Source organism: Scyliorhinus torazame, chromosome 15, assembly GCF_047496885.1.
Source record: "Scyliorhinus torazame isolate Kashiwa2021f chromosome 15, sScyTor2.1, whole genome shotgun sequence".
Taxonomy (NCBI): Eukaryota; Metazoa; Chordata; class Chondrichthyes; order Carcharhiniformes; family Scyliorhinidae; genus Scyliorhinus; species Scyliorhinus torazame.
The window spans coordinates 167,910,911-167,923,483 of NC_092721.1; the positions used below are offsets into that span (position 1 = coordinate 167,910,911).

Genomic DNA, 12,573 nt, shown 5'->3' on the forward strand with positions numbered 1-12,573 from the left:
CTGGCCCAGTATCTGTTGTCCATCACTAATTGCCCTTAAGCTGAGTGGCTTGCTAGGCTATTTCAGAGGGCAGTTAAGAAGCAACCACATTGCTGTGGGTCTGGAGTCACATGTAGGCCAGACCAGGTAAGGAAATATGAAATAAAAACAGAGAGTGTTTGAAAGGCTTTGCTTTGAGAAAGAGGTGACCTTTATTCGGCCATTAACACTTACTCTAGGCCAATTTGTTTCTTTATTACTACCATTCCCACCCCCTTTGCCCTTTGTTCCATAACATCTTTGTCATTTGATCGCTCCCACCTTCTAACCTCTTCCCGGCATTCCTTTTCGTTCTACATGAGATGTTCCAGCACTCTCCATTTTTATTTGTAATCTGGTTGTTCATTTTAAATGCCTTCCTAGTTGCTGCTTCACCTGGCCTTGCCTGACCATGGGCCCCTTACGAGAGAGGTACAGCTGTCATCATCTAACAACTATCTTCCACTGATTTATTTCTTGAGAAGCTACCTAGTAAAAAGAAATCTGCAGCATTAAACTAACCCTTACTACATTTTTCTGTGGTCCATGAAGCTATGACTGTATCACACAATTGAACAGTCTGTGGTCGATGAAGTGAGTGTATGTCGGGATTGCACACTCTATGGGCAATGGCACTGAGTGTATCACACAATCGCACACTCTGTGGGCAATGTCACTGTGAGTGTATCACACAATTGCATAGTCTGTGGACAATGGAGCTGCAAGTGTATCACAGGCCTGAACAGTCTGTAATCTTTTCTGTCAAATAAAACTCTGCTCTTTTTCACTAAATGCTGTTCTGTTAACGGTTCAGGTGTAAATATCAATTTCTTTTTTTTTACTCAGGTACAACTTCTAGTGTCATTCTAGATCTAGATAAGAATCTATCAGTGGTTATTTCAGCCTGTGTGGCAATGATTTATACATTGCTTGGAGGGCTGTATTCAGTGGCATATACTGACGTCATTCAATTAGGATGCATTTTCTTTGGTTTGGTGAGTTGTAGACTCTAATATATTGTCACAGTAATTGTTTAAAGATACATTTGAATATTTTGGGTTGCTGCTTTAACACATTACTGTTGGACTTTAAAGCCATGTTTGTGGTTTGTTGTAAGCTAAGATTCATGTTTAACCTTTTCCTTTTTTAACCACACTTTAAATTAGTTTTATATCACATCTTTCAGGTTATTCACCATCCCACAAAACCTCCAAACAATAGGCTTCATTAGAATCCAATTGAAGTGGGTGGTACAGTGGTGCAATGGTTAGCACTGTTGCCTCACGACGCTGAGGACCTGGGTTCAAACCCGGCCCCGGGTCACTGTCCGTGTGGAGTTTGCACATTCTCCCCGTGTCTGCCCACAACCCAAAGATGTGCAGGGCAGGTGTATTGGCCACACTAAATTGCCCCTTAATTGGAAAAAATAATTGGGTACTCTAAATTTAAATTTATTTTTAAAAATTAATCCAATTAAAGAGATCTATTCTGTTATATGCTCAAATGATCAGTCTGGTTTAGTCCAAGGAGTCTCACCTCTCTGGGATAAAGCCCAAACATAGTTTGGGCTGACATTTTAAGTGCAGTGCTGAGGGAGCATTACATTATCAGCGTGTTTCAAATGAGACGACTGTCATGGTGAAAGTACAAGTTCCTGTTGCACCAACGGAAGAAAAGCGAGTTCTCTTTTTGCCCTGACTAAAATTTCCCCCTCATCCAGTGCCTTCAGACTGGTTAATTTTTTCCCTTGTTCCATTTCAGAACGGACCAGTGGTCAGACACCTATGTGACAATTGATTGGTGATTCATCTTTTGTCAAAAATGATAGTTTCTGTAAATTAACACAACACTGTGATAAAATGACCAAAATGAAAAGGAAAACAATAAATGCTGAAATTCTGAAATTAGAACAATTACAGAAATTTGGAGGATCCAAAAAGCAGAACAGCGAGCTAACACTTTCGATCCGAACTGCATGATAACTTATGGACGTATCAAAGTGACCTAACTAATTATTGATAATATATCAAGGTAGCAAATCTGGATTAGTAATTCCATTTTTCTCTCCATAAATGTTGCCAGGCCTGCTGACTATTTCCAACACCTAGTATTTTGCTTTTGTAGCTGATTATTTACCTGATAACTTTACAAATCTCCAAGCCTCAGTAAACATTGAACAGGCAGTTGTTAAATAAAATCACTGTGTAAACTATCAGTGGTTAATTGTGATATTTTGTCTTTTAGTGGCTGTGTGTTCCATTCACAATGCTAAATCATGCTGTTACAAGCATCAAGATCACAGCAGTTAAGGAGGTCCATCAAAAACCTTGGCTTGGAAAAATTGACGAGCGTTTTATTGGAAAATGGATTGACGATCTTTTGCTAATGGTAAGAAATAGAAATTCCCTTCCTAATGATGAAAACTAATGGGCGGGATTCTCTAATAATGGGGCTATGTCCCCACGCCGGCGTGAAACCCGGCGCCAACGACTCAGGAGTCAATGGCCCCCGAAAGTGAGGAATTCTCACCTTTCTAGGGGGCCGGAGTGGTCCCCACAGCTCCAGCCGGCGCGGAACGGCCCGTGCGAGTTCGTGCATGCACAGAACAGCCGGCATATTTCCGTGCATGTGCGGAAACTCCGGCACGATACGCTGCATGCGCGGGGGTTCCCTTCTCCGTGCTGGCCCCTGGGCAATATGGCACAGAGTAAAGTAGGCCCGCACGGAACCAGCCCGCCTGCCGATCGGTAGGCCCCGATCTCAGGCCAGGCCACCCCCGGGGTCGGACCCCCCCCCCCTCCCCCCGCTCCCTCCTTCCAGGACGGCCCCCGCACTCACCTTCCAGGTCCCGCCGTGTGGGAGCTGAGTAATCCACGCCGGTGGGACTCGGCCAAACTCATTGGCCACTCGGCCCATCGGGGCTTGGAGAATCACCAAGGAGGGCCGCTGTCAAGGCCCCCCGACTGACGTGGCGGCGATCCCGCCAGTGCCCGAAAAACAGCGCCGGAGAATAGGGAAGCCAGCATCGGGGAGGCGGGGCAGCGGAGCGCAATTCTAGTGCCCACCCAGGATTCTCCGACCGGCGCCGGGTCGGAGAATCTCGGCCAATGTTTCCCTGGCATAAAACAATGATTTGCTGATTTATGATAAAGAATGGTGAGCTGGGTGCATGCCTAGGCATAGCTTTAGAATATTTTGGGAGAGAATGGTTTATCATCATTGTAATTTAATGTTATATACTTTTCTTCTTATAGTTTAGATGAGATTTATGATGCACCGGGAGTTATATTGCAATAAGAAGTATATTTTCCTCAGGAGCTAAACTATTATAAAAAAGTATAAGCTGATGGAGAATGGGGATATTTATTGCAGATTGGATTCCAAGTGTGCTACTTGCATGGCATTATACATTCCTACTCGTGATAAACTGAAAGAGAATAAATTAGGAAGTAATTTGATGATAACGTAACAATATATTTAACTATTTTTAATGTGTAGAATGATAGAGAATAAGTTCAGTATTCTAAATGGGAAAATGAAAATGACAAGAGAGTTTGTTACTTTCATTTAAATGTTGGTCTTAGTTTTCAAACAGTAAGCTGGCCGCGTGTCAGCAGAATATATTTGTTTTTACTAATAGGAGTAATGCAGTCCCAATCGTTGTCCATATTCCTCCATATTTTACGATGTGGAGATGCCGGCGTTGGACTGGGGTGGGCACAGTAAGAAGTCTTACAACACCAGGTTAAAGTCCAACAGGTTTGTTCGGAATTACTAGCTTTCGGAGCGCTGCTCCTTCCTCAGGTGAGTTGATGATGAAGGAGTTGCGCTCCGAAAGCTAGTGATTCCAAACAAACCTGTTGGACTTTAACCTGGTGTTGTAAAACTTCTTACTGCCTCCATAGTTTAGATGGTGAATCTTCACTGCCTAGTGTTGCAGTAATCATCGATGTCTGAAGCTAATATTTTTTCTGAATTTTCACCCACAATTAATTACATCTAAAGGTATTGAAATGTAAGAAAATAAATAAGTCAATTATCACCATAAACATAATCTCCTTATTATTTTAAAGAGGATCCCAAGATGCACCTTTGATACCCCTATAAGAAAATTAACATTATGCAGAGGAAGGATAGTTTCAGGATTATTTAATAGCATAGTACTTTTTAATATTGTCCATCTTTCCTCTCGCACTCCATTATTTTAGAAATTAGGCAATTAGTCCACAATCAACTTAAAATCTTAATAATCTTTATTATTATTGTCATAAGTAGGTTTACATTAACACTGTAATGAAGGTACTGTGAAAATCCCCTTGTCGCCACACTCTGCTGCCTGTTGAAAATGAAAATCGCTTATTGTCAGAAGTAGGCTTCAATGAAGTTGCTGTGAAAAGCCCCTAGTCGCCACATTCCGGCGCCTGTTCGGGGAGGCTGTTACGGGAATTGAACCGTGCTGCTGGCCTGCCTTGGTCTGCTTTCAAAGCCAGCGATTTAGCCCTGTGTTAAACAGCCCCTGTTCGGGTACACTGAGAGAACTGAGGGAGAATACTGCATTTTCTCAAGATGTTCAATTTATAGGGGAATATTTCTGAGCAGAGGCTTTTCTATAAATGTACCTCTCTCTCTGTAGTACATTAGGATCTGAAATATATGGCAATGCTGCATTGGATGATACTGAAGTACTTATTTTGATACTACAATATGTCATATAAATATGATTTCTGAGCCAGATTGGAACTTAGTTTTCATTTACAGGTGTTGGGAGCAATACCGTGGCAGGCTTATTTTCAAAGAGTGCTGGCATCTTCATCAATTCAAAATGCTCAAACATTATCAATAGCAGGAGCATTTGGTGGTTGTATAATGGGAATCCCTTCAGTCCTAATTGGCTCTGTTGCAGCTTCTACAGGTACAGTAATACAATCAATGTACAATCTCTGGTAGTCTGACTAATCACCTATCTACCATAAGCAATTTGTGTATGTCTGTCTATCTCTGCGCATGTCTATGTGTGCACGTCTGTGTCTGCATATCTGAACTGGATTTTCGCCAAGTTGGGTCAAGTTGGAAGTCCTTTCAAAATGGCAGGCAGGACCTGATTCCAGGTTTCCTGCCAAAATTCCTGTTTCCGGCCATTTTCGCCGGCACAGAATAAAGGTGCGGGCAGTTAGATCATTCGCACATTTGCCAGCTCCATCATGGAGTTTGGCAGTTCAACTCATCTGTAACCCCCACCCCGTTGCAATTTTGGTAGAGTCAGCCTCCTTCTGTAAATAAACATGGTTCAGAACCTCTCAAAGTATAAAACCACAGGGAAACTCCAGTTCAAGTGGGACATTAAAAGAAAGGCAGCCAGCCACTCCTGTAATACTTACATTAATTGGTTTTAAAATAAAATATACATTTATTCTTTCAGTTTGAACAGTTAGATGCTGTATTGTAAGGTAAATATATTTTCAATGCAGGGGTTGAATATAGGATTGTGCCCTGCAAAGATAACTTGACTGTTACATTCACCAGTATGTTGTAAGTATAGAGGTGCAGTATAATATTTTCCAACTGGGGAAAGTGCTCATATTCATTCAAAAGAAAAGAAAATATTGCTTTGAAACTCTAGTGTAATGATCTGAAGTGATTTAAAAGTCTAGAGCCCAGTGAAAGAAAAATCTTCAGCAGCTGCTAGTTAGTGGGAAAAAATAGAAACCTGTTGCTGAGGTGCATCGATTGACAAGGCTTCTGGTGAAGCTACACAAAATCTTAGCCATTTGTTTTTGCAACACGCTCTATTATCTGTGAGCTGGAATGGTTTGTTATAACAGCTGAGCCCATTATGAATGCTTAGCTGTGTTTCGAAAGTTCCATAACTACATATCTCAGCAGGGGACGATATGGATATTTTTACTGTCAGTTTTAAAAGGATTAGCTGTTTGATGTGGTCAGTGCAATAGATGTTTTGTTTTTAAAATGGATTGATCATCTGAGAGAATGTAATGTTTTTAAATGGCTTTTCTAAAGGAGAGATTTTTAGTTTGCCATGTTTGAATGAGATTAAATTGTTGGAATGTTATTTTTCAAAGAACTTCTGAAGTTTGCCCATCGTGGATATTGGGTGAACAGCTTTGGAGTATATATGGTGGGGGGGTTGGGCTTGGGGCATGGTGGAGACATAGGGAATATGAGGGTGTATGGAGGATATGAGGGGAATGAAGGGGACATGGGGGAGTGGGATCATATGGGGGGGAGGGGGGAGGTTGAGGAGTGAGGGTTTGAGAGCTTGCCATTCACCATGTAAACTTTGATGATCGTCTATGAACTGGAAGCGGAATGCCAGCCTGCTGGCCTCAGCACTGCCCATCTCCGTTCGTGCCTCTTGCCTGCCCCAGGAGGCACCAGGCTCGATTGTAGGCATACCTGTGATTGCGTGTTTTTGTCTGTATCTATGAGTGTCTGTGCATCGTTTTCTGTGTGTGTCTGTTTGTGTTTGTGTGTGTCTATGTGTGTAGGGGTGAGGGGAGAAGATAAAATCTGTACAGTCCAATGTGTTTGTTAAAATTGTAGCAGCTGATAACGGACATTGCAAAAAAACCCCAACTTTGGCCAATTTACAAGAATCTAATTTTACCTGCTTCACTTGCACACTGGAACAAAATAGATTACATTCATTTTCTTTCACGATTCCTTCGAAAACCCAAGACACTAAACGCACACCCATACCTCTGAAGTGAGTCAGGAAGCATGTGCTTACGAACCAAGATGCACAGTCTACTGTATTCATGTGGAGTGCGCAGGGTCCATTCCAGATTTAGAGGAGCAGGATGTTTCTACCTGGCTCAACACCCAAAGCATGCAGCTGGCTGCCTGCTCTCACTCCCCCCACTGACCGCGTCCCCGCGCCTCGACACTGATCATGACCTCGACACACTCCCCCCCCCGCCCGCCCCCCCCCCCCACCCCCCCCCGCCCCCCCCCCCCCCCCCCCCCCCCCTCCCCACCCCCCCCCTCCCCACCCCCCCCCTCCCCCCCCCTCCCCCCCCCACCCCCCCCCTCCCCCCCCCACCCCCCCCCCCCCCCTCCCCCCCCCACCCCCACCCCCCCCTCCCCCCCCCCACCCCCCCCCCCCCTCCCCCCCCACCTCCCCCCCCCACCCCCACCCCCCCCCTCCCCCCCCACCCCCCCCCCCCCCTCCCCCCCCACCCCCACCCCCCCCCCCCCCACCCCCCCCCCACCCCCCCCTCCCCCCCCCACCCCCACCCCCCCCCCCCCCACCCCCCCCCCCCACCCTGGCTGCTGTTATGCCCTGCCCGGAACCTATTGGCTGGGGACATAGAACATAGAAAATACAGCACAGAACAGGCCCTTCGGCCCACGATGTTGTGCCGAACCTTTGTCCTAGATTAATCATAGATTATCATTGAATTTACAGTGCAGAAGGAGGCCATTCGGCCCTTTGAGTCTGCACGGGCTCTTGGAAAGAGCACCCTACCCAAACTCAACACCTCCACCCAACACCAAGGGCAATATTGGACACTAAGGGCAATTTATCATGGCCAATCCACCTAACCTGCACATCTTTGGACTGTGGGAAGAATCCGGAGCACCCGGAGGAAACCCACGCAGACACGGGGAGGATGTGCAGACACCGCACAGACAGTGACCCAAGCCGGAATCAAACCTGGGACCCTGGAGCTGTGAAGCAATTGTGCTATCCACAATGCTACCGTGCTGCCCTTAAGAACAAATAAATCTACACTATATCATTTTACCGTATTCCATGTACCTATCCAATAGCTGCTTGAAGGTCCCTAATGTTTCCGACTCAACTACTTCCACAGGCAGAGCATGCCCCCACTACTCTCTGGGTAAAGAACCTACCTCTGATATCCCTCCTATATCTTCCACCTTTCACCTTAAATTTATGTCCCCTTGTAATGGTTTGTTCCACCCGGGGAAAACGTCTCTGACTGTCTACTCTATCTATTCCCCTGATCATCTTATAAACCTCTATCAAGTCGCCCCTCATCCTTCTCCGTTCTCTTTCCTCGTAAGACCTACTCTCCATTCCAGGCAACATCCTGGTAAATCTTCTTTGCACCTTTTCCAAAGCTTCCACATCCTTCCTAAAATGAGGCGACCAGAACTGTACACAGTACTCCAAATGTGGCCTTACCAAAGTTTTATACAGCTGCATCATCACCTCACGGCTCTTAAATTCAATCCCTCTGTTAATGAACGCGAGCACACCATAGGCCTTCTTCACAGCTCTATCCACTTGAGTGGCAACTTTCAAAGATGTATGAACATAGACCCCAAGATCTCTCTGCTCCTCCACATTGCCAAGAACTCTACCGTTAACCCTGTATTCGCATTCATATTTGTCCTTCCAAAGTGGGGAACCTCACACTTTTCAGGGTTAAACTTCATCTGCCACTTCTCAGCCCAGCTCTGCATCCTATCTATGTCTCTTTGCAGCCGACAACAGCCGTCCTCACTATCCACAACTCCGCCAATCTTCGTATCGTCTGCAAATTTACTGACCCACCCTTCAACTCCCTCATCCAAGTCATTAATGAAAATCACAAACAGCAGAGGACCCAGAACTGATCCCTGCGGTACGCCACTGGTAACTGGGATCCAGGCTGAATATTTGCCATTCACCACCACTCTCTGACTTCTATCGGTTAGCCAGTTCGTTATCCAACTGGCCAAATTTCCCTCTATCCCATGCCTCCTTACTTTCTGCAGAAGCCTACCATGGGGAACCTTATCAAATGCCTTACTAAAATCCATGTACACTACATCCACTGCTTTACCTTCATCCACATGCTTGGTCACCTCCTCAAAGAATTCAATAAGACTTGTAAGGCAAGACCTACCCCTCACAAATCCGTGCTGACTATCCCTAATCAAGCAGTGTCTTTCCAGATGCTCAGAAATCCTATCCTTCAGTACCCTTTCCATTACTTTGCCTACCACCGAAGTAAGACTAACTGGCCTGTAATTCCCAGGGTTATCCCTAGTCCCTTTTTTGAACAGGGGCACGACATTCGCCACTCTCCAATCCCCTGGTACCACCCCTGTTGACAGTGAGGACGAAAAAATCATTGCCAACGGCTCTGCAATTTCATCTCTTGCTTCCCATAGAATCCTTGGGTATATCCCGTCAGGCCCGGGGGACTTGTCTATCCTCAAGTTTTTCAAAATGCCCAACACATCTTCCTTCCTAACAAGTATTTCCTCGAGCTTACCAATCTGTTTCACACTGTCCTCGCCAACAATATCGCCCCTCTCATTTGTAAATACAGAAGAAAAATACTCGTTCAAGACCTCTCCTATCTCTTCAGACTCAATACACAATCTCCCGCTACTGTCCTTGATCGGACCTACCCTCGCTCTAGTCATTCTCATATTTCTCACATATGTGTAAAAGGCCTTGGGGTTTTCCTTGATCCTACCCGCCAAAGATTGTTCATGCCCTCTCTTAGCTCTCCTAATCCCTTTCTTCAGTTCCCTCCTGGCTATCTTGTATCCCTCCAATGCCCTGTCTGAACCTTGTTTCCTCAGCCTTACATAAGTCTCCTTTTTCCTCTTAACAAGACATTCAACCTCTCTTGTCAACCATGGTTCCCTCACTCGACCATCTCTTCCCTGCCTGACAGGGACATACATATCAAGGACACGTAGTACCTGTTCCTTGAACAAGTTCCACATTTCATTTGTGTCCTTCCCTGACAGCCTATGTTCCCAACTTATGCACTTCAATTCTTGTCTGACAACATCGTATTTACCCTTCCCCCAATTGTAAACCTTGCCCTGTTGCACGCACCTATCCCTCTCCATTACTAAAGTGAAAGCCACAGAATTGTGGTCACTATCTCCAAAATGCTCCCCCACTAACAAATCTATCACTTGCCCTGGTTCATTACCAAGTACTAAATCCAATATTGCCCCTCCTCTGGTCGGACAATCTACATACTGTGTTAGAAAAGCTTCCTGGACACACTGCACAAACACCACCCCATCCAAACTATTTGATCTAAAGAGTTTCCACTCAATATTTGGGAAGTTAAAGTCACCCATGACTACTACCCTATGACTTCTGCACCTTTCCAAAATCTGTTTCCCAATCTGTTCCTCCACATCTCTGCTACTATTGGGGGGCCTATAGAAAACTCCTAACAAGGTGACTGCTCCTTTCCTATTTCTGACTTCAACCCATACTACCTCATTAGGGTGATACTCCTCGAACTGCCTTTCTGCAGCTGTTATACTATCTCTAATTAACAATGCCACCCCCCCCCCCCCCACCACCTCTTTTACCACCCTCCCTAATCTTATTGAAACATTTATAACCAGAGACCTCCAACAACCATTTCTGCCCCTCTTCTATCCAAGTTTCCGTGATGGCCACCACATCGCAGTCCCAAGTACCGATCCATGCCTTAAGTTCACCCACCTTATTCCTGATGCTTCTTGCGTTGAAGTATACACACTTCAACCCATCTCCGTGCCTGCAAGTACTCTCCTTTGTCAGTGTTCTCTTCCCCACTGCCTCATTACACGCTTTGGCATCCTGAATATCGGCTACCTTAGTCGCTGGACTACAAATCCGGTTCCCATTCCCCTGCCAAATTAGTTTAAACCCTCCCGAAGAGTACTAGAAAAGCTCCCTCCCAGGATATTGGTGCCCTTCTGGTTCAGATGCAACCCGTCCTGCTTGTACAGGTCCCACCTTCCCCAGAATGCGCTCCAATTATCCAAATACCTGAAGCCCTCCCTCCTACACCATTCCTGCAGCCACGTGTTCAACTGAACTCTCTCCCTATTCCTAGCCTCGCTATCACGTGGCACCGGCAACAAACCAGAGATGACAACTCTGTCTGTCCTGGCTTTTAACTTCCAGCCTAACTCCCTAAACTTGTTTATTACCTCCACACCCCTTTTCCAACATATGTCGTTGGTACCAATGTGCACCATGACTTCTGGCTGCTCCCCCTCCCCCTTAAGGATCCTGAAGACACGATCCGAGACATCCCTGACCCTGGCACCCAGGAGGCAACATACCTTCCGGGAGTCTCGCTCGCGACGACAGAATCTCCTATCTATTCCCCTAACCATTGAATCTCCTACAACTATTGCTTTTCTATTCTCCCCCCTTCCCTTCTGAGCCTCAGAGCCAGACTCAGTGCCAGAGACCTGGCCGCTAGGGCCTTCCCCCAGTAGGTCATCCCCCCCAACAGCATCCAAAACGGTAGACTTGTTTTGAAGGGGAACGGCCACGAGGGATCCCTGCACTGTCTGCCTGTTTGTTTTTTTCCCCCTGACTGTAACCCAGCTATTCTTGTCCTGTACCTTGGGTGTGGTTACCTCCCTGTAACTCTTCTCTATCACCCCCTCAGCCTCCCGGATGATCCGGAGTTCATCCAGCTTCAGCTCCAGTTCCCTAACACGGTCTTTGAGGAGCTGAAGTTGGGTGCACTTCCCGCAGGTATAGTCAGCGGGGACACCAGTGGTATCCCTCACCACCCACATCCTACAGGAGGAGCATGCAACTGGCCTAGCCTCCATCCCCTCTTACCTGACAGAATATAGCTGCCCTGTGGACTAACTAGATCTCCGCCCTCCGACTCTGCTCCCAGTCAGCTACACTTTCTGTAAACTCCTGGCTCTCTTCTCACTCTTTGCGGAAATGTCGGAAACAAAATGAAAGGAGCACCTTACTCCCTCCTCACCTAACTCCCTCGGTCACCAAACACTTACTATAGCACTCAAAATGCACCAAATTCAGCACTCCCTCAGTCACCAAACTCTCACTACAGCACTCAAATGCACCCAATTCAGCACTCCCTCAGTCACCAAACTCTCACTACAGCACTCAAATGCACCAAATTCAGCACTCCCTCAGTCACCAAACTCTCACTATAGCACTCAAATGCACCAAATTCAGCACTCAGTGCAAACAAAGTCTGCACTGTCGGGGATCACTTTTATACTGTGAATCTAACCTCTGAAAACTGGCCTAATCCAATTAACTAATTAACAAGCTCCAGCTGCAAGTGCCTACAAGTAGAAGCTTGTGTAAAGCTGATTGAAAATTCACCTTCTTCTAAACCAAACAGCAAATTTTAAGTTAATTAACTAAATAAAAGAAAGACTAAACTTTAGATAAAAATGAAGCCTTATACTCCCTCGGTCACCAAACTCTTACGCTAGCACTCAAAATGCACCAAATTCAGCACTCAGTGCAAACCCAACAATTGGTTACCCCATGTTGTATTTTAGGGCCCAATCAACTAAATAGAAGAACAGAAATTAACTGAGGGAGAAATTAAAAGGTGCCGCTCCTAAAAGTCAAACTGAGCCCAGCCCGAAAAGAACAAAGAGGAACGGAAACTTATAAACATTAAATCAACATGTGAAAACTGGGGTCGATGAAACAGTCCAACCCCTGCGGTGCCCACTGACCATGGAAGGTTACCCCATGTTACTTGGGGAGTATGAGCTCCCTCACTGAGAGGGGGGTGGGGCAGTGATTAGCAGTGCTGCTGTATGAAT

At 45.8% G+C, this 12,573-nt stretch overlaps 1 protein-coding gene across 1 annotated transcript in view; it reads left to right on the forward strand.

Annotated features, from left to right (window-relative positions):
• The window catches only part of LOC140391451 (high-affinity choline transporter 1-like), a 48,221-nt gene that overhangs the window by 18,940 nt on the left and 16,708 nt on the right, over positions 1 to 12,573 (forward strand). Inside the window, exons 4-6 of the mRNA XM_072475965.1 lie at positions 865 to 1,013; positions 2,263 to 2,406; positions 4,777 to 4,930. Of these exons, the coding sequence (XP_072332066.1) occupies positions 865 to 1,013; positions 2,263 to 2,406; positions 4,777 to 4,930 (447 nt within the window). The remainder of the gene's footprint in view (positions 1 to 864; positions 1,014 to 2,262; positions 2,407 to 4,776; positions 4,931 to 12,573) is intronic.